The following is a 23,001-nucleotide window of genomic DNA, read 5'->3' as shown; positions in this document are numbered from 1 at the left end:
TAGTCAAAGGTAAGTGTTGCATAGTGGATCGTCCTACCATGAAACAATTAAACGAGTTATGACATGTCACACGTGTAAAATATTTTTGGGATAGCCCGCACCTCCATATACCCCGCAGGGTCTTGTTTGTAAAAAGTGGTTTACCCCGCGGGTTATATGCGGGAAAATACGGTACTTCATTCTCAAAAAAGTTATTGATATAGTTTCACAAATACTAATTACCACAATATTGTAGCTAAAACACCAGAATATTTGACAAAATCAGCGACTATAAAAACACCAGCAGCAACGAAATCAACAGCGCGTGCTTGTAGCGCGTGCAGACGAAACCACGTGATTCAAAGCGTCATTGTAATTAGGAATAATGACAGCTCTGACCGGAGGGCATTAGAAGGTTCAAAAAGTTAATTAGCATAGAGTTTTAGCCTTGTAGGTATATTGATACAGTACATGTAAGCTGGGCTTACGAAAAATGTTTTTTTATGTTATAACTACAGGGATATTTTTCATAAAAATAATACATTTCTGCTGAAACACTGCACAAAAATGTTAGACAGTCATTTTGGTGTCACCCCCTCTGATGGTGTCACCCGGTGCGGTCCGCACCCCCCTAGTGACGCCACTGCTCCAGAGCCACATGCGGCTCTTCAAGGACTGCTTCGTGACGTTATTTATTAAGGACCGCCGACTCGTATTCACCACGTACATTGCGGCTCTGGAAATATTGAGTTTTTTAACCGAATTCGAGAAAAAATTCTCCTATTGTTATTTTTGTTGCATTAGAGGATTTCCTCAGGGTTGCATTTGGTGTTGAAAGAATAGCAATAATTTATTAATTGTATACTTTTGCCCTTTATTTAAATCCATTTATTCATTTATATCGACTTTCTTACTTTTTATATGTTGCTCTTATATCGTTTTTGTCTATTGTTATTAATGTAACTTGTTAACCCTACTGAACATCTGTGAAAAAGAGCTTCATAGCTCATCAGATTCTTCCAGGATGAATGATTATAATTCCACCACTAAAATATATATTTACAATGTAACTGGTATTGGCTAAAACATCTCAATTCTTTAAAATGTCGTGCTAAATTACTCTATAGAGCATTACACAGAGCAACATAGCCCCGACTGGCATGATTGATGCCAGAAAGTGTTGGGGCTCAGTGAGGCTTTCCATTGCATCTCACTCAAACATTCTAAGGAAACCCACATTGGCAGCTGCCAGGATGATGTGACTAGCCTTTTACCCGTCCTTGGACGGGCAAAAGGCTAGTCACATCAGCCCGTGTTTTGCAAAAGCAAAACATTAAAGAAGATTTGGTACAGTACACAAAATAAAAAAAACTGGTATCTGGCACTAAAGACGAATTGCCTAAATTTATCAACAGAAGGTGTATATCGGATTAATTGTTTGTGGCAGATACTATATTGGACATTCGGAACGTAACATCATAAGACTAAAAGAGCACCAAAGAAATATTAAATTATCTCAAACACAACTGTCGGCAGTGGCAGAGCATGCTTATTCAACAAGGGCACTCAATTGATTTTGATAACGATGAAGTGTTGTGTAACTAATTATTACTGGCCAAGACTAATTATAGAATCCATTGAAATTGAGAGAAATACAAGTAACTTTAATCGCTCTGACAGCTACAGGCTTAGTGCGGCCTGGAAGCGTATTATTAAATAAAATATATAATACAAATACAATTCCTTATAAGGAAAACAGAATATCAATGAATAACAATTGAATTATTACCAATCTATTATATAATTACAATACCCTCCCCCTCTCTGCCTCAAATCACTGCACCAGAATGAATTAAATGATGACGTCACCCTGCTGCTGCAATTGCCCGATGAAGCTGGATGTAATTACCAGCGAAGCGTCGTACTCAAATTTTAAATGATGTTGATTCACTCTTCAACACACCGGTGGGCTAAAGTAGTGAACGATTTGTCCTTTGGAAACGTGACACATTTTTTACTGTTTAGCCGTGTCGGGTGGTGGAGGGTTACGACACATTTGTAAATAACGCGATCTAACCCAAAAACCTGTATTATGCTTAAAGCAAATTCGCGTTAGGCAGGAGTAATTTTCCACTAAGGAATACCGGCGAAGGAAGGGGTGCCATTCCAAACCGTAATTGTATTGTTTTTGTTTCACAGTCCACTGTTTTAAGTGTTGTTGTACCTGTTGCGTTTATATACTACCTAAATATGCCATGTGTGACATGAAGTGTGAGAGATATGGCGAGTTAAAAGGAGAGAGATATGACGATACGCGTGCAAAGATGCTAGAACAAAGCCTGAGGAGGAAGAGGATGGCATGCCATGTATCACAGCGCGTATGAGTACTACAGTACCAATACTACGGCACTAAACTACCAGCTTCCAGCATCACAGAACAACGCTGCTAACACCAACGCCGCTCAGAACAGGACCCTGCGGGGTGGGCTGGTAGGAATAATACTTAGTACCGGTACAGGGATATCGACCGGGTATAGAGGAGCTAAAGAAAAAATTACTGTATTCTAGTGTAACGTTAATTAAAAGTGTTTGTTTTGACAAGAAACGCTGTGAGATTTAAAGACCCCCCAACACCACCCTCAACACCACCCCCCACCACCACCACCCCACCACCACCCACCAACACCTTCTGCACTAGGCCTCGCGAAGCCTGCCGCACTAGGCCTCGCGAAGCCTGCCGCACTAGGCCTCGCGCCGTGCTTTTCGTGCACAAATAAGGCGATTAAATGTATCTCGTCTCTGTATTAATAAATGTTTCTTGTCTCTGTTAAAAAAAACGTGCTGCGTTTCAGTAAAGTATTTTTTTTAAAAACGTGCTGCGTTTCAGTAAAGTAATTTTGAAGCGAAGTTTAAAGTTTTGCCGTGATGCGCCGGAAGCGATGGCCATCTTGTTTAATTCACAGATCGCAGGGGGAGCGGGCGGCCATCTTGTCGGACAGGGTCATGCCAAGTGTTTGCAGTAGGGGGCGATGTTGATACACGGACGGACGGACGGACACATTAATCTATTGGTGGTCTGGTCCACTTCGTTCCTACCAGTAAAAGTAGTCCGTCACGTGCTACACTCGCGTTGTAGCGAGTAGTCCGTCACGTGCTCGACTCGCGTTGTAGCGAGTAGTCCGTCACGTGCTAGTGTGACTCGTGCCCACTGTGTCTCGATCTCTCCTGGTCGTGATCGTTATCCAAGACACAGTGCGGTCATTAATAAATGATAAATTACAGTTATGGTAGTACTCTGAGTTGTTTTGGTTCCGCTGCGTGATCCTCCTCCTTGTCAACTGTGACACGACTCGCTATTACTCCCAACACTGGCTACGTGCACCCAATGACTTTCTGGACGAGTGTCCAAAATTAGATGTTTCTTTGTCCGGCTCGCAGCTCACAGGTACGCCAACGGACCTGTAATATCGACGTGCTGGTGTCACGATTGGCCCCCCGATAAACATCTCCCTCTCTTCAAAATCATCCTGCAGTGGTCACGTGACTCTGGCAATTGAGTCAGGTGCCTGCCTATTCTGAGAGGTTGATGAAGGGCGTGGCCTAACATATCCCCCATTTATCCTAAGCCAACCGTAACCCAGCAACATTCACAAGGTTGAATCACCACTAATTATATTGTAGTGCGAATATATACACCAATTATTAGTAACACAACCACAATAGTTGCACTAGACTTGCGTTATAGTGAGTAGTCTGTGCTGCATTAGACTCGCTAGTAGTCAGTCACGTGCTAGATTCGCTTTGTACTGAGTACACCGTCACGTGCTCGACTCGCGTTGCAACGAGTAGTCCGTCACTTGCTAGTCTCGGGTTGTCGCGACTGGTCTGTGACGTGCTAGACCCGCGTTATCCTGAGCAGCCTGTCATGTGCTAGACTCGCATTATAGTGAGTAGTCCGTCAGCGATAATGCACTACGTGAGGATTCACTCTATTCTGTTTGGTGACTCGGCTGCCTTCTGGGGCGAACTTTTGAAAGATATAATAATCATCGAGTAAACAAGGTTTGTCACTTCGAGTTTTACCCAGACAGTCTGAGACATCTCTCGTTGGGTGGCAGTGTTCATTAGTTCTTAGATCCGGTGGTATTGTTCAACATTTTCAGAGTAATAGTATGACGATGTTTATTGCTAGCTCCTTGGCATTCTGGGCCCATCTGGATCTTGTGCTAAGAAACTATGATTTTTTTAATGCATCTTTATACATCAACTTTACAACATAAACTAATAGCAGATCTGACTGTTCACAGCTTCCACAACTCCGGCGACAACGGTCACGATTCAAACATGTGAGTTATTTGTTACAATGTTGATTCTCTCCAAGTTGTATTTAAACATATACACATTTTTCCATATTTTAAATAATATGTTTACAGACCAATGTAATTATATTCACTCAGTAATCGTATTGTTGGTTATAGATATGTTTTTACACTTTTCTGTACGTGTTTTAACCATTAATAAAGAGAATTCGATAATCACTAATTCTAATAAAACGTAAAACTCTATTTTATTAACATTCGTGTTTGCTTTTTCAGCACCTGCAACGACTGCTTACCCATGGATTATAACCAATTCATCGAGTAAGTGTTTTACATTCTATTTCTATGATTGTTAATCAACTAAATTAAAGAGAAACAACAGTTAATCCCCATGTAAAATATTATAGTTATTTTGATATTTTTCAAATGAAAACATTCATTTGTATTATATTGCACTACTTTTTATTGTACTTCAAATAAGGTTGAAACGTATTCATGCATCAGGTCTGCCCATCCGTCTGTCTGTATGCCCTTAACACAGGGGCATAACCCTCATAAAGATGATCAACATAAACGAAACTCAGAAAGATGTGCAAATATTAGTTATCCTCGCCTTTTGCCCGTCCAAGTACGGGTGTATTGCAATAAATCTGAAACGTGCAAGCGAAAAGCAGACTGTGACGTGATATTCATTGCATCCATTCCTGTGCAATTTGTAAAGCCGCGGTGACACAGACTTATTTCATTAAAAGGTTTTAATCCCTTGTTCATCCTGACGTCCTTTTGAGGAGGTGCCTCGCCCCCCTTGTGGAGTGATGTCACCCGCGAATTATTAATGGCGGGGTGGTATCCATTTGGAGGACGTCACCTGTTCATGATTATTAATGAGGGGGGCTGTTCGATGTGGAGTGACGTCACCTGCTCATGATTATTAATAAGGGGGGTTCTCCATGGAGTTATGTTACCCGCTCATGATTATTAATGAATGGCGGGTCCATGTGGAGGATGTAACCTGTTCATGGTTATTAATGAGGGGGGCTGGTCGACGTGGAGTGACGTCACGCGCGTTACACACCGACATTCTTGGGTGAATAGAGTAGTAAATACCCAACAGTTTATGGTGGGACCCCTGTGTCACTAAACGCACCCAATGACTGTGTGCAGAGTACAACAAGAATAACTGCCAGTATACTGTAAAATAATGGCGTTTATTTTTAATTCAAATTATTAATCGTTATTAAATTGTTTAATGTTGACAAGTTTTCTGCTTCTCCGGGGGAGTGAAAATATCATTAGCAATTATAGCAATCCAAGTCACCTTCATAACAGCAACAACAAACAATACAATCATACAACAACTGGACAATACCGGTTTCACGGATTCCTTCAAATACGAACACTGACGGGAGAAAATTACGGAGCAACCATCCAGGGTACGTATTAAGTGTTCCCCCAGTTCTTAAACAGAATAAATAACACGTTCCTAGGACAACTTCACAGCCCTCAGGTGGTCACCTCCATTCTTCCCCGCGAGTGTTCTAGCTGCCGACTCCCCGTAGTCTTCAGCATTCGGGAGGGCTACTTCCACGGCAGCGGCGGGTGGTTTTCTGTGACGATCCAAAAATGATGCAGCGGAAATTCACCTCCAAGAGAAAATAGCTCCCTCATCAATACACCCGGGCACACCACGGCCGTGATGCGGTTTGAATATCTGACACCCTACGTTGTTTCTTTTCCACCTGACACTTTGCTCCGCTCCCGAAATATGCCTTTGTCACTACTTAGTTTATTCCAGGCCCCATAGCCCACAACTACAGCAAACCAAATGTTTAAATTCGTACTCACTACGCTGCATGGTCACCCCGCGCGTTACTTGCTCCTCCATCCTTTTCAGAAAATCTACGGAGCAGCTTTATGTTAAAACGGTTGACCATGGAGTACTGCATAAACTCTAGATTATTGGTAATTGCCTCTCTGATCTGAAAAAAGTCAAAAATGGCATGAATTCCCATTTTGCCTCTGTTGGCCATATCTTTCACTACTCACAACAAGCGGATCCCATTCCTGATTTGCAGCTTCATAGCTTTCTGAATTTACCGACCTTGCAGCAGGAATTAAATTTTCCTCCGTTAACTCCACCTCTGTTGTCAGAACATCCAGCCTTGTGAAAATCATTCGCCAATATTTTCCAAACTCTCCTTAGAGCAGGGATCGGCAACCTGCGGCTCCAAAGCCACGTGCGGCTCTTGAAGAACTGTTTCGTGTGTCTCTTGAACAATTGAGGGGTTTTCTCTACAGAATTAGATAATAACGTCTCAAATTGTTATATTAGTTGCATTAGAAAATTTCCTCAGGGTCTTCTGGTTCCCAAGCTTGCATTTGGTGTTGACAGATTGTCAAGAATGTATGTACAGTAATTGTGAATTGTATACTTTTGTCCTTTATTTGAATCCATTTATTCATTCATATCGACTTGCTTAACTTTTATTATTTGTTATTCATGTAACTTGCTGATCCACCCCTATTGGAGATCTGTGAAAACGAGCTTCATAGCTCATCAGATTCTTTCAGGATACATTATTATCATTCCACCGCTAAAATATACAGTGAGGGAAAGAAGTATTTGATCCCCTGCTGATTTTGTACGCTTGCCCACTGACAAAGAAATGATCAGTCTATAATTTTAATGGTAGGTTTATTTGAACAGTGAGAGACATTATAACAACAAAGTAATCCAGAAAAACGCATGTCAAAAATGTTATAAATTGATTTGCATTTTAATGAGGGAAATAAGTATTTGACCCCCTCTCAATCAGAAAGATTTCTGGCTCCCAGGTGTCTTTTATACAGGTAACGAGCTGAGATTAGGAGCACACTCTTAAAGGGAGTGCTCCTAATCTCGGCTTTTTACCTGTGTAGGACTCGTACAAGGGTTGTCTTTCTCTTTATTTTCCTCTTAGAGTCCACCTTCGCCGCGCCACCACTCCGCGTCTCGGCGCGGCCTCGCTCCGCTCCGCGTCTCTCTGCTGCGCCATCGCTCTGCGTCTCTACGTGCCCTCACTCCGCTCCGCGTCGCTCCGCGCCTCTCTACCTCACTATCGCTACGCTTGTCGTCTCTACAGTTTCTCCTACTCTGCATCCTTCCAATGCATGGCTACCCTGTCTGCTCACTGCGTTCTCGCTACCACTGTCTCTCCGTTGCTTTACTCTACTGACACTGTCTCTCTACGCTTTCCTCTACTAACACTGTCTCTCTACGCTTTACTCTACTATCACTTGCTCTGCGACTCCCTGGGCACCGTTGCTGCAGCTCCATCCACGACGCCAACTCGTACAGGACTCCATTCTCTCCGTTGCGCTCTGGCTTATATCCCCACACCAATAAATCTCCCTAATTATCTCTACCCCCCGCTTATCGCTCACCCCCTGGCCCCCCCCCCGTGTCACGTGGCCTTGTTTTCGCCGCTGGAGCGACGCCCGCTAATACCCAATTACCTTTACAGCCAATCACTGGCCTGTGTCCTCCCGGCTACCCTGACACCTGTTTCAACCCTTAACGACCCACTTCGCCTAAAGCCACAACAACAACCATTACCTCACATCACCCCACTGTACTGTGCTTGCTTGCATGGCAACAGAGGCGCGGGATGCGTGGCGCGCTATACTCAAGCCCTACACCTGTATACTGTTCACAGAATCAATCAATCAATCAGATTCCAAACTCTCCACCATGGCCAAGACCAAAGAGCTCTCCAATGATGCCAGGGACAATATTGTATACCTACACCAAGGCTGTAATGGGCTACAAGACCATCGCCAAGCAGCTTGGTGAGAAGGTGACAACAGTTGGTGCGATTATTCGCAAATGGAAGAAACACAAAAGAACTGTCAATCTCCCTCGGCCGGGGGCTCCATGCAAGATCTCACCTCGTGGAGTTGCAATGATCATGAGAACGGTGAGGAATCAGCCCAGAACTACACGGGAGGATCTTGCCAATGATCTCAAGGCAGCCGGGACCATAGTCACCAAGAAAACAGTTGGTAACACACTACGCCGTGAAGGACTGAAATCCTGCAGCGCCCGCAAGGTCCCCCTGCTCAAGAAAGCACATATACATGCCCGTCTGAAGTTTGCCAATGAACATCTGAATGATTCAGAGAACAACTGGGTGAAAGTGTTGTGGTCAGATGAGACCAAAATGGAGCTCTTTGGCATCAACTCAACTCGCCGTGTTTGGAGGAGGAGGAATGCTGCCTATGACCCCAAGAACACCGTCCCCACCGTCAAACATGGAGGTGGAAACATTATGCTTTGGGGGTGTTTTTCTGCTAAGCAGACAGGACAAGTTCACCGCATCAAAGGGACGATGGAAGGGGCCATGTACCGTCAAATCTTGGGTAAGAACTTCCTTCCCTCAGCCAGGGCATTGAAAATGGGTCGATGGATGGGTATTCCAGCATGACAATGACCCAATACACACGGCTAAGGCAACAAAGGAGTGGCTCAAAAAGAAGAACATTAAGGTCCTGGAGTGGCCTAGCCAGTCTCCAGACCTTAATCCCATAGAAAATCTGTGGAGGGAGCTGAAGGTTCGAGTTGCCAAACGTCAGCCTCGAAACCTTAATGACTTGGAGAAGATCTGCAAAGAGGAGTGGGACAAAATCCCTCCTGAAATGTATGCAAACCTGGTGGCCAACTACAAGAAACGTCTGACCTCTGTGATTGCCAACAAGGGTTTTGCCACCAAGTACTAAGTCATGTTTTGCAGAGGGGTCAAATACGTATTTCCCTCATTAAAATGCAAATCAATTTATAACATTTTTGACATGCGTTTTTCTGGATTTTGTTGTTGTTATTCTGTCTCTCACTGTTCAAATAAACCTACATTTAAAAGTATAGACTGATCATTTCTGTGTCAGTGGGCAAACGTACAAAATGAGCAGGGGATCAAATTCTTTTTTCCCTCACTGTATATTTACAATGTAACTGGTATTGGCCAAAACATCTAAATTTTTCAAATATCCTGCTAAATTACTCAATAGAGGATTATACAGAGCAACATCGCCTCGACTGGCATGATTGACGTCAAAGAGTGTTGAGGCTCAGTGAGCTTTTCCATTGCGTCTCACTCAAATATTCCAAGGGAACCCACATTGGCAGCTGCCCATGTATGTGACAAGGTAGCAGAGCACCGGCCTGCAAGCGGGAATTAGTCGTCCAGTATGATTTGATGATTGCTGTATAATCCCAATTGAGACATTTGCGGCATTATATTTCAAATATGATAGATTGTGACCATGACGCCGGCACACAATGGCCCTCTCTTTTTGAACGACTTTACGGTATCTTTAACATCTGCTGAGAAGCAGATGGCAGAGATTTTATGGTTAATGCACTTGCAGTATTAACCAGGGCTGCCTGCCAGAGTTAAATTGTGAACCTCTGCAATAAGTGGCGAATGCACTATCACTGGGCTGTGTCACCAAAGTGGAGGATGATAATTGCAACTTAAACGGTGATTATTTTATTATTATCATGTTTAGATATCCAGAAATAAGTGTGATTGAGGAAGAATCTCAGAACCCCTATGCCCTTGATATAAGATGTACAAATTCAATTCATATTTATTTGATCATTATTTTTCAGCTACGGCAGATTTAAGTATAACAACATCTACAACTGAATCAACAAGTGAGTACACTTTTAGTAAATGTGCTTAACACCGAGCTTGGTTTTTAAACGTAACATTCCTTAAGTAAAACAAAAAAATCACACTCGCATGCTGCGAGTCCTCGCTTAACGCGGCGGTCGCGTTCCTAAAAATAGCTGCTTAAAGCAAATTCGCGTTAAGCAGGAATCATTGTCCCCTGGGGAATAACAGTGAAGGTGCCGGGTGCCATTCCAAACCGTAATTGTATTGTTTTTATATCACAGTCCACTGTTGTACATGCTTTTTTACGTGTTGAGTTTATATGTTTTAATAAATATGCTATGTGTGACAGTCATTTATTTAAACATAAATTGTGTGAGAGATATGGCGAGTGAAAAAGATGTGGGAGAGAGATGACGATGCGCATGCAAAGATGCCAGAATAAAGCCTGCGGAGGAAGAGGAAGGCATGCCATGTATCACAACGTGTATCAGTGGTACAGTACCAATACTACGACACTAAACTACCAGCTTCTAGCATCACAAAACAACGCTGCTAAGACCCTGGCCGCTCAGAAAAGTAGTCCGTCACGTGCTACACTCGCGTTATAGCGAGTAGTCCGTGACGTGCTAGATTCGCGTTATAGCGAGTAGTCCGTCACGTGAAAGTGTGACATGTGCCCACTGTGTCTCGATCTCTCCTGGTCGTGATCGAGGACAGAGGGCGGTAATTCATAAATAATAAAATAAAAGTTGCGTGATCCTCCTCCTTGTCAACTGTGACACGACTCGCTATCGCTCCAAACACTGGCTACGTGCACCCAATGACTTTCTGGACGAGGGTCCAAAATTAGATGTTTCTTTGTCCGGCTGGCAGCTCACAGGTACGCCAACGGACCTGTAATATCGACGTGCTGGTGTCACGATTGGCCCTCCGATAAACATCTCCCTCTCTTCAAAATGATCCTGCAGTGGTCACGTGACTCTGGCAATTGAGTCAGGTGCCTGCCTATTCTGAGAGGTTGATGAAGGGCGTGGCCTAGCATACTTCCCATTTATCTTAAGCCAACCGTAACCCAGAAAGATTCACGAGGTTTAATCACCACTAAATATATTGTAGTGCGAATATATGCACCAATTTTTAGTAACACAACCACAATGGTTGCACTAGACTTACGTTATATCGAGTAGTCCGTCCTGCATTAGACTCGCTAGTAATACGTCACGTGCTAGACTCGCCGTGTACTGAGTACACCGTCACGTGCTCGACTCGCGTTGCAACGAGTAGTCCGTCACTTGCTAGACTCGGGTTGTCGCGAGTGGTCTGTGACGTGCTCGACTCGCGTTGTCCTGAGCAGCCTGTCACGTGCTAGACTCGCATTATAGTGAGTAGTCCATCAGCGATAATGCACTACGTGAGGATTCACTCGATTCTGTTTTGTGACCTCGGCTGCCTTCTGGAGCGACCTTCTGAAAGACAATAATCTTCGAGTAGACAAGGTTTGTCACTTCGAGTTTCACTCGGACAGTCTGAGAATTGACATCTCTCGTTGGGTGGCAGGGTTCATTAGTTCATTATATCTGGTGGTATTGTTCAACATGCTCAGAGTAATAGTATGACGATGTTTATTGCTGGCTCCTTGGCATTCTGGGCCCATCTGGATATTGTGCTCAGAAACTATGATTTTTTAAATGCATCTTTATACATCAACTTTACTACATAAACTAATAGCAGATCTGACGGTTTTCAGCTTCCACAACTCCAGTGACAACAGTCACGATTCAAACATGTGAGTTATTTGTTTACCTACGTGACTTTACCGAAAAAACCTAAGAATATGAATCCTTGCAGTCACGAAAGCTTCAAATCTCGAATTTGTTAAAATGTTTATTCTCTCCAAGTTGTATTTAAACATACACGCATTTTTCCATATTTTAAATAATATGTTTACAGACCAATGTAATTATATTCACTCAGTAATCGCATTGTTGGTTATAGATATGATTTAACACTTTTCTGTGTGTTTTAACCATTGATAAAGCGAATTCGATCATTACCATTTATAATAAAACGTAAAATTCTAGTAAATTAACATTCGTGTTTGCTTCTTCAGCACCTGCAACGACTGCTTATCCATGGATTATAACCAATTCATCGAGTAAGTATTTCACACTCTAATTTGATCATCAGTTCTCTGATTGTTAATCAACTAAATTTAAGAGAAACAACAGTTAATCCCCGTATCAAATATTATAGTTCTGTTGATATATTTTTTTTAAATGAAAACATTCATTTGTATTATAATACTGCACTGCTTTTTAATGCTCTTCAAATAAGATTAAAACGTATTCATGCATCAGGTCCGTCTGTCTGTTTGCCCTTAACACAGGGGCATAACCCTCATAAAGATGATCAACATAAATGAAACTCAGAAAGTTGTGCAACTATTAGTTATACTATCCTTTTGCCCGTCCAAGTACGGGTGCATTGCAGTAAAATCTGAAACTTGCAAGCGAAAAGCAGACCGCGACGTGATATTCATTGCATCCATTTGTGTGCAATGTGTAAGGCCGCGGTGACACAGACCTATTCCATTAAAAGTTTATAATCCCTTGTTCATCCTGACGTCCTTTTGAGGAGGCACCTCGCCCTCCTTGTGGAGTGATGTCACCCGCGAATTATTAATGGAGGGGGGGTGTCCATTTGGAGGACGTCACCTGTTCATGATTATTAATGAGGGGGGTTGTACGATGGGGAATGACGTCACCCGCTCATGATTATTAATGAAGGGCGGGTCCATGTGGAGGACGTAACCAGTTCATGATTATTAATGAGGAGGGCTGGTCGATGTGGAGTGACGTCACACGCGTTACACACTGACATTCTTGGGTAAATATAGTAGATAAATACCCAACAGAAAACCAGCCGCATTGACTACAGGGGTTGGCCGGGTCACCCCGGGCCAAACCGTGTTGTTTCAATGCAGCCTACGGACGGACTGCTTCCTGCCTGTCTGACACTGGAACAACCATAACTTTGTTGAGGACAATCACAATTGGGAACACGCTACAGAATCCACGCACGTAGGGAAGGTGCTGTTAGCGAGCAGTTCGACTCCTCGCATTGTAGTGAGTAGTCCGTCACCCGCCAAACTTGCGATGTAGTGGTCATGCTTTGCGTTAAGCAAAAAACCTTCTAAAAAAGAAAAAAAGCATGAAAGTGAAAACATTTTAACGTATTGCGCCAATGACACAACACTTTGTGACATTAGAGCCTCGTACGACATCGACTGTCAATATTGACTTCAATCAGTGCACAGGTGCACTATCAACATAGTTTGTGCAACAACGACATGCGGTTGAACTAAAGCAAAATTGGAGACAATCGCCAAATTGAAGGCAATGTGCAAGTCAATTTTTGCCGATGGCTCCGCTACCCTTTTCTGACTGTAAATATGATCGGGGTAATGCTTGACAAGCATCTCAATTTAAACCCGCCGTGTTACAAACATCTGCCGTGACTGCATCTACCACATCTGGGTGCTCCATTATGTTAGATCCATACTGGATAACGTGCTACGGTGGCGAGATGTTAGCTCCCTCGCCTGGTATGCAGGAGGTCATCGGTTCGATCCCAAGGCTGATGCCTATATATTTGGAGTTTGCATGTTCTCCCCGTGGTCACGTGGATTTTTCTCCGGGTCCTCCAATTTTTCTCTCCACATTTAGAAAACATGCATATCGAGTATTTGGCTGCGATAAGTTGCCACATGATAATCCACTTCATTGAGTTATCACTTGTAGCCAGGTCACATCTAAAAAGAGCTACACAGTCCAAACAGCCTAGCCATAGACTCCTCATGTGGCTTCATTGGCTGCCGATTCTGAAATGTATTTAGGTACAAGGCTGCATCCATAACTTACCAGGCTCTGCAGAACATTCGACTGTCTCTCTGAACAGCTCACGGTTCACAATTCCGATCAAACGTCTGCAATTATCCAGCGAATCATTGCTCGTGATTCCACCGACCAGAGCCATAATGGCCAGCGGAGCATTCTGAGTCGCCTCTCCATCAGTCTATAATGCTCTGCCTGATGACCTTCGATCTCATGCCATCTTATGAAATGTAAATAAAAAAACAATAAACATTTAAAACATCGTTGTTTCGCGTAGCGTTCGGGACTCGGATCAAGTCACCGGCTGCCTCTCTACTCAAGCATCGCCACAGGCCTCGGCCTCGTGACATCGCCTCTGAGATATGGCGCTGGACAAATACATTTGCTTCTATTTGATGTTTGGAATTTCACTGAACAATGAGGAACACATAAATTTCGATTTAAAGCTTTCGTGACTGCAGGGAATTCATCTTCTTGGTGACTTTACCGAAAGAACCAAGAAGAGGAACACATAGATCAGAGCAATTAACACAAATTAGATACATCATATTGATTGTCAAAGAAAGCCAATGGGCTTGCATTATGGTTAGAATGGGGTTATGGCCAATGGACAAGACTGGCTATAGAATGGCAGCTGAAGAAATAAGCATTCCCGAGAGGATGACCATTGCAAAGACAAAGCGATTCAATCAGTTGATGTGTGGGAGTGAGATGGATCGTGGCATCATGGTATCATGAATTATAGCAATGCTATAAGAAGGCCTTTTGGTGGCTGTTCACGTAGTCTGCAGTTATTTTTCAGGAGGGAGTGCTGTTGCCATGCATTTCCCGATTGTATCATTATTGTGTATAATAGCAGATCACTTAACACGGTAGTAGAGGCTTTCCTAAAAAGTGCCACGTTAAGCGAAAACAAATTCCCCACAAATAATGTAACGATAAAGGTTGGAGAGATATGATGTACTACGTACACATGTAGGATTGATCATGAATGATGGTGATGATATGTGACATTTGGTTGCTATAGCTTATTGAGTACCATGCATTGTTTCCCAATCTCGTTGACACAACTGTTCATTTGGACGTGGATGTAATTTAGATGTGTAGGTTTAATTTCTTTTCGCATGAACTCCAAATTGTTTAATTGTAAATCACAACGCGTGATCGTGTTGTTTGTCTTCACAGATGCGGCCCTGCGTCTGGTCGACAGCCAGTACAGCTGCCAGGGGCGGGTGGAGATACTTCAGAATGGCACATGGGAGAGCGTATGCTTCTATTACCCATCCATTAGCTATGCTGTGTGCCAGGAGTTGGGTTGTGGCCAATCAATTTTTTACAATTATTACTATGTGGAAGGGTATAATACCGCGTGGTCCGCCTCATGCACGGGATTAGAGAAATCAATGTCCCAGTGCACGCTGTCACGGCAAAACCAGTACTGTAATGGTGCATACTGGGACCCAACAAAGAGCTACGTTTCATGTTCAGGTACTGTGCCTTACAAAATATATTTTAACCGAAACAAAGTAAAGGAATTCACTGGTGTTCATTGTTCACAGCGGTGGCTCACGGCCCCACTTAGACCTAGGGGAAAAACATTTTCTCCACTACATGTTACGTATAGAACCATGTTTTACCCTAATCAGACATCATGCATATGTGGAATAACCATATACTTGTGGTTTAACATGCAAACAAATATGCTTTGATAATGCATATTATACCACAATCGCGATGTGTGGTTAATGCAGACGTAATGATACCTTGTAATATGTGTCTATTTGGTGTTTTAATATTTTAACACCTTCGGTATTATTGCAGGAAAGGATACGGCCTATTTTTTTATCGTATTTCTTCCGTGTTGCCATTAGCTATTTGCGCACGTTAATTGTAAGTGCAAAGCCTGAGGTGGAGATTTCTGCGTCCTAACTGGAGCCATTAACGCATCCACAAGGGATTCCAGGCTGTGTTTGATGAAATTAGAAAAAATCTCTGCCCAAAAGAGTTAAAATTAGCCCAGTTAGAATGCAGCCTAAAGTGGAATAATGCGTAGTAAAGAGTTTCAGTTTTAATAGCAGAATATTGAAAATCACAGAATGGCCAACATTTGGATCCTGGCTTATGGGCTTATGGGCTTATGGGCTGCAATAGATTTAGATTCGTACTGTGTGCGTGGATGCGTCCTTGTGGGATGTGTAATGCTCACGTTTCACAGTTACTTTCATTTTGATCTGCAGCTGCAGGGCTCCGTCTGGTTGGAGGTGCCAACCGCTGTGAGGGCCGCATGGAAGTCTACAAAAATGGCGTGTGGGGAGAGCTCTGCAGCTCCACTGTGAACAGAGACATCGCAGACGGCATTTGCCGTCTGCTGGGCTGTGGCTGGAGCCTTGCTTATGGTAGTAACGTGTCGGCATTTGGACTCGGACAGGGAACCATCTTCCCAGATAACCTATCCTCACCTGGCAACAGAATATATGATAACCTTGTATACGGAACTAACAATTGCAACCTTTCACAGACAGCTGCCATCATTTGTGAAGGTGAGCAATGATTTGTTTTTTATTTTATCAATTTGAAGTACACATTTAGCCTACATTTCCTTACCCCAATCTATCAAATATTTCCTAATTGTATCTGCCATTACCCAAATAATGTCTGCCGCTTTCCATTGACACATTCTGCTTTGTTGTGTTTATAGTTTTTTGTTTAATCGATGCTTTATATTAACATTAAATCGGGTTACCCTCAACTTGTCACCGATCTTTAATTGTAATCTCCTCTCGCTTCTTGTATGTATGTTGAACGTCCGGCCGTGCTAATTGTAACTGCGGGGTTATACAACGTTTCAGTGTTTTATTTCCACTTGTTTATCACACAGTTTAGTTCTGTGATAAGCTCTCCATCGTTGCTCATGATATTGTTTTGATGGCGCATGCTTGGAATTAACCTGACAGACAGGAAGAGGGCCACAAAGTTTATAGAACGTACACTAATTAATAACATAATATTGACCGTCAAGGAAAGTAAGTTGCACTTGGGCAGGACATGTTACTAAAATAAATGGTGGCTTTTCAAATGAAAAGTATACTTGGTATCTCTCCATTCTCATAGCACAGTGTATTCGCGAAGGTGCTATGCTTCACGTAGCATGCAATAGTTTTACAGCCGGTAGTGATGGTGCCATGCGTTTCCCGATTGCATAATGAATGGGTCATTTGTCAAATTTGGATGACGACTCCAGCACACAATGACCTACTTTTTTTCGAATGTCACAGGTTCTGCAAGCTTCACTGTAAAGCAGATGGTGTATATAAGTTGGTTAATATACCCACTATTATCCAGGGTGCCTCAATATTTGACCGATAAACTGCAGCTTTATCATTATTCCAGGAGTGTGAGTTCCTCACATACCGTTCTCCTCTGTAAGCCACACTTTCAGCAAAAGTTTCAGAGCTCGGGCTTGACACCTTTATTCTCAACGGAACGGGCAAAGCCGATTATTTTATTTTTCATCAACTCCAATATCCCTCTATTCCTACAAAACAATCAAGATATCCATATAGTGACATCGTCCTCTTCCTTCCACGATATTTAGCATCACGACCACTTCCTTAAATCACACCAACATAATATCCTATAGTAATGCATTTGATATATTTTCACAGAATCCGCATATCTGCATAGTGATAACAATACTTATCTTGAATCTGCATCAGGACTATAATACTTTCGCTACACAACACCAAAGTAATTTACTGGATCGTACTGCGCTGCCATAAACAACACTGCCAAATGCACAAGCGTGTCTCGCTAAACGAGCGAGATATGTTAAGCGAAATTTGCTCAGTAAGCAAAAACTCGTTAAATTATCGTTTTCCCATTGACTCACTCCCACGTTAAAAGCAGAGTTACCTTTCAATTCTAACATTGTCCACCATTGAACAACGTTTTCAACAAGAGAAATACAAATTACTGTATAGTTTTAAAATAATGTCATAACACATCAAATGTCACACGGCACATGAAGAACCACAGTGCAAGATCCCGTATATAGCCTATGACATCACCTCCTGTCTCTCCACTCACACAGACCTTTCGCGCTCTCTCTTAACCCCCTGAGACAAAGATCCCCTGCGTAGCCTTAATAGACTGTTGGGTCAAGCGCTGTTCGCGAGCACCGATGAAAGCCGGCACGGCACACGAGCCAGCACCACGCCTGGACGCCTTTGTCTCACGAGTGGCGATGTTTACACACCTTTGCAAGTACTCATTTACGTGGGCCCTGGGAGAGCTCTAGGACAGGTTCAGATAATCGTCATTGGTGTTGACCGTGAGCGGGAATCGAATTCGGTTGGACTGGGCTTGGAGTGTCACGCGCTAACCGTTGGGCCACCCACCCATTACGGTTCGACCACAAGGCCCCCACCTGCCACCCACCCCTCACCGGACCCACCCCAAACACGCATTTCACGCAGCCCAGCACAACTGCGAAGCAAATACAACACCTGCGGGCTGTGGTTGAGGGCCGTGGTGCGCCCCCTGCCGCCAAAGGAGGCATTTGATAGATCGGTTTCCGCTTGTTACATTAATTGGAATTGCTCGTTCTGGCGAATTCTCGTAAAAGAATGCTCTTGAAGCGAGAACGGCTTGCATTATCATTGACTTCACGATGATCACTCAAAACAATTCCCCCGTGAACGGTAAAATATTTTGCAATCATACCCTGCACGAAATATAACTACCTATGCCTGTCTTTGGCCCAAATATCAACGTTTTCTTGAGAGGTGGCCACGCTTCTCTCCACGAGGTTGTTGCAACTCAAATCAGTCTCATCTGGTTTCAGGCTCAATCCCCCCCCCCCCCCATTGTTATGCTTTTCACGGCGGGGGGAGGGTTGCGGAATATATCAATGCAGGTCATACCACTTTAAAGTTTAGGGGTGTAGTTTTAAAAAAATATTCCCGTGTCCTGTATTCCTCGTTCAACGCGGTAGACGCGTTCCAGAAAAGTGCCGTGTTCAGCGAAAACAATTTCCTCCCATTAATAAATCAATGACAATGACGTTTGGCGAGATACGACGTACTTCGCACACACTGAGATGGCGATACAGTTAACTGAGGGTATGCTGTCACTGCGTTACTGTATCATTCCGCGTGCTATTTGACTTCAACGCTCAGCCGTGCAGCTCAAGAAAGTAGTTCGTTATCAACCACTCAGAAACTGCGTAATAACGGTGCACATTCCACGTTATAATGGGAACGTTCCGAATTATCACGGTACACATTCTACGTCATGACGGGCGTGTTCCACATTATAGCGGTGCACATTTCACGTTATAACAGGCACGTTCCCTATTATAACGGTACACATTCTACATTATAACGGGGCACGTTCGGCGTTGTGCGAAAAGTGTTCCTGAATGTAAGAACCACGTTATAGCAAAAATGAACACCATGGGTTAAGTGAGGACTTTCCTAATAGACTCCTCTAGTAGGTAGAGTTGTTCTTCTATTTACTGTTGAGCTGAACAAATTGTAGTTGGTGTGTTAGACGCGTGTACACCATGTGGCAATTGATGTGTTTGACTTTGTCGGGTAGTGGAGGGGCTTAACCACATAGATTTGGTCAGATAATTGCGTGGCCTAACCCAAAATAAAATTATGAATTATGAATCTTGGCTGTGAAACCTTTTCTGTTTAGTTACGTTGGGATTGCATGGTGTAAAATGTAATCCTTCAACTTGTTGTTTCCAACAGCATCCGGGAACGGAAACCAATCGCTGATCATAACTGGATCAACGAGTAAGTTCAACTGGCAGGGGGCAAGCAGTGGGTTCGTGTGGGTAGGTGAAGGGAACACATCTTGTCTCACCTCTCGTTGTGTTGTACCCTCTAATTATGAAAACCACTTCACCTTTAAGGTAACGCATGTTTACGTTATCTTAGATTTCACAATTCCGATGTGCTACATGAGGTGTGCTACATAGAGAGTGAAGTCTTGTTGGGGGACGAAGTCGGTCAAGTAATGATGAACGTAAATATAATTTGCCTTGTGTTGTGGGCTAATGGAGTAATCTTCGTTATAGCAAACACATTTTATGGATAGATACAATGAGATCCTTGTCTACTCCTATTTGTTTTATATGCAATTGATTATAATGAGATGACAAATAAATATGTGTGTGTTTATTTAGATGATATGATTCATCTGGTTGACCGTGAAATGGAATGTCAAGGTCGCGTGGAGATATTTAACAATGGAGAATGGGGAGCAGTATGCGGAAGCACTTCCTACATGGGCTACGTTGCCTGCCGTGAATTGGAATGTGGATATGAAATATCGTCCACACGTTACAACACTCCACTACCAGTGCCCACGTTGAGTGTTCAGTGCGACATTGCTGCAAATAATATATCGGAATGCAATGTGACACCAAGAAATAAGTATGACTGTTTACAGGACGGATATTACTACACTCTTTGCTCAGGTATGTATCGTCCAGACCATAAAATAACACATGAAGTATCATATTGCACGGTAATAAAAAAAATCATACTTTGGGCTGCTACTACAAAGCTAATTCAATACTATAAATAAATAAAAACATTGTATTACTTTGTGAACCAAAATGTAAAAATGATTCAATTCATCATGTAATTTAGAGTAGATGCATTAAAAACGATCAAACAATATCAGCTATCACTAAAATATACAAACAGAACTGTCTTTGTATATAAACAGTAATTGTTAAACGGAGTAGATGCGTTCTTCAAAAGTACCACAGTTCGCAAAAATTGCTTTGAGCAAAAACAATCTGCCCATTAAAAATGTAACGATAAAGTGTGGTGAGATACGATGAACGCACGCACAGTGAGATGGGCAGCCACGCAGGTCAAGAAAGTACTTCATCATCTATCGCTTAGAAACCGCGTTATAACGGGCGCGTTCCATGCTATAACGGTATGCATTCCGCATTTTAACGGGTGCGTTCCACGTTGTGCAAAAGTTTTCCTAATGGAAGAACCATGTTATAGTGACAACACATTATCTGAACACGTGTTAAGCGAACACTTACCCTATATATAAATATGAAGCTGAAAATTGCAAAACATGATTCTATGACTGTGTAGTGGTTCTTGATTTATCTGAACCGAGTGTGCAGAAGGGAAGAGGTTGAAAGGTTGTGGAAGGTTCGAGAAGGAGGGCAGAGCTTGCAGAGTGGCGGGAGTTGTGGTGGGGACCGGGTATGAGAGTGGGGGGTGAGCAGGGAAGGTTCTGGAATCAAGGCGGGGTTAAGGAAACATTAAACAACGGGTAGAAAGATGGTTTGGGTCACTGGGAGTTGAGTTCGCTGACTAAGAGCGATAGCTGGGGTCGTGGATCTACTCACGGTGCAAGGATCAGTCTTGTTCCATTGTGAACCCTTAGAGACTGTGTACCATCTGGCCTCATTAAAGGGACAATTGGGGGGGGGGGTGATTACACGTCGGCTTGGTGGTACACGCAGAGCGGCTGGGAGGGGAATTACGACTGCACTGTTATTGCAAAAATGCTATGAAATTACTTAACATCATCATGGCTTGTCTATTTCAGCGAAAGGACTCCGTCTTGTGGGTGGAACAAATCGCTGTGAGGGCCGGGTGGCGATTTCTAGAAATGGTGTTTGGAATGAAATCTGTGATTCAACTGTCGACACTCAAGATGCAGACATGATTTGCCGTCTGCTCGGCTGCGGTTGGAGTGTAGCCCATGGAATGATGTCGCAGTTTGGTGTTGGAGCTGGAACAATATTGCCTGATAATTTAGTTTGCTCACCTTATCCGAATCAAATATTTGACTGTTTGCAGTTTGGGACAAATAATTGCAGCCAACTTCAAACAGCAGCAATAATCTGCGAGGGTATGTTGTCCTTGATCTTACGTGACTTTTATTTTATCGTAAATAACTGGTAAACACTTTAGTTTTTCAGTTTGGTTTCTGCTGCAACAAGATCGTCATGTTCGCCACAAACAGCGAGTGTAGTGATTCACACATCCCCATGACGTGGTCCACCGAATTGTCACAATTCACGGTTTTCGAGTCAACTCAATAATGCATTGTTTGGTCTCATGTTTACAGTCACTTTTGCGCTGTTTGTTGTTTTCTCTCGTGTTAGTACAGCTACATTTACCTAATATAACACTAACTCTACAGCATTTAAAATACATGATAACCTCCGTAATTGTAAATGAATGACGCATTACACTGCAACTATGTATGCACCAATTACCATGCGCCCTACCACTGAAACAAACCGCCCCTATACATGAAGCAATACCACAGCCTTAACCTCCTTTTATTCTTCTCGTATAGCTCAACTATTCCCTATCACCCAATCCCTTGCTATTACATCCCTTTTCCCTTCCACTCTGTCCCGTCCCTCCCCTGCACTTATGTGACCCTCACGTGCCCTCTGTTACGGCCACTCATTCCTCCGCCCTTGCACTGCCTTAGCCATCTAAATCACTTTGTTGTTGTTACCGCTTTCAAACAATGTAGAGCACATTGACCTAAGGAGCTTCATAATTATAAGATAAGATTCGAAATTATTGAAACCGTATGGTGTCTAAATCGATATTCTTTTTTTCCAATTCCGAATCATAACCATCATACTCTTTGGTTCTTTCGGTAAAGTTACGTAGATATAAAATAAAATAAATCACGACGTTTCAATCGCAACACAAGCGGTCGTCCACAGGCGGACAAAAAGTACTGAGGATTTCCAAAAATCAAAATGATGACCTGGTTAGGAGTGGGATCACTGAACCCAGATAACGGCATTCAAACAAAGTCAATATATGAAAGGTCTGCATTGTATGTTAAGATATTTAGGATCAATATATCATCATGCCCAAAGTCAATGATGCCACCACACCTCACTAGCCCTTTCTATCCTCTGCTAAATTCCACACCTGCTGTACAATAGTAGACACGCGGCCTCTAAGATCTGCGCTGACACTGTCCCACCATCCGCTCTTGGGTCTTCTGTTCCCCCTGGTCGGCGGACCCATGGAGACCGCTCCCAACGCCTGTCTCGGGAAGCTGACACCTCTCATCCTGCACACGTGCCCCATCGTTCGCAGTCGTTGCAGCCCAAATCATACCCACAACACTCGC

General features: G+C 43.1%; 1 protein-coding gene across 1 annotated transcript in view; it reads left to right on the top strand.

Annotated features, from left to right (window-relative positions):
• LOC133360731 (deleted in malignant brain tumors 1 protein-like) overlaps positions 1–23,001 on the top strand; it is a 92,874-nt gene that overhangs the window by 19,872 nt on the left and 50,001 nt on the right. The window contains exons 3-12 of the mRNA XM_061579531.1: positions 4,287–4,325; positions 4,575–4,619; positions 9,946–9,990; positions 11,700–11,738; positions 12,063–12,107; positions 15,031–15,333; positions 16,083–16,385; positions 19,602–19,646; positions 20,039–20,332; positions 21,439–21,744. Of these exons, the coding sequence (XP_061435515.1) occupies positions 4,287–4,325; positions 4,575–4,619; positions 9,946–9,990; positions 11,700–11,738; positions 12,063–12,107; positions 15,031–15,333; positions 16,083–16,385; positions 19,602–19,646; positions 20,039–20,332; positions 21,439–21,744 (1,464 nt within the window). The remainder of the gene's footprint in view (positions 1–4,286; positions 4,326–4,574; positions 4,620–9,945; positions 9,991–11,699; positions 11,739–12,062; positions 12,108–15,030; positions 15,334–16,082; positions 16,386–19,601; positions 19,647–20,038; positions 20,333–21,438; positions 21,745–23,001) is intronic.

This window comes from Lethenteron reissneri, chromosome 69 (assembly GCF_015708825.2).
Source record: "Lethenteron reissneri isolate LAM-NWPU_2019-01 chromosome 69, ASM1570882v1, whole genome shotgun sequence".
NCBI classification, from domain to species: domain Eukaryota; kingdom Metazoa; phylum Chordata; class Hyperoartia; order Petromyzontiformes; family Petromyzontidae; genus Lethenteron; species Lethenteron reissneri.
The sequence above is the reverse complement of the archived record's forward strand: the minus strand, read 5'-3'. Positions and strand labels throughout refer to the sequence as shown.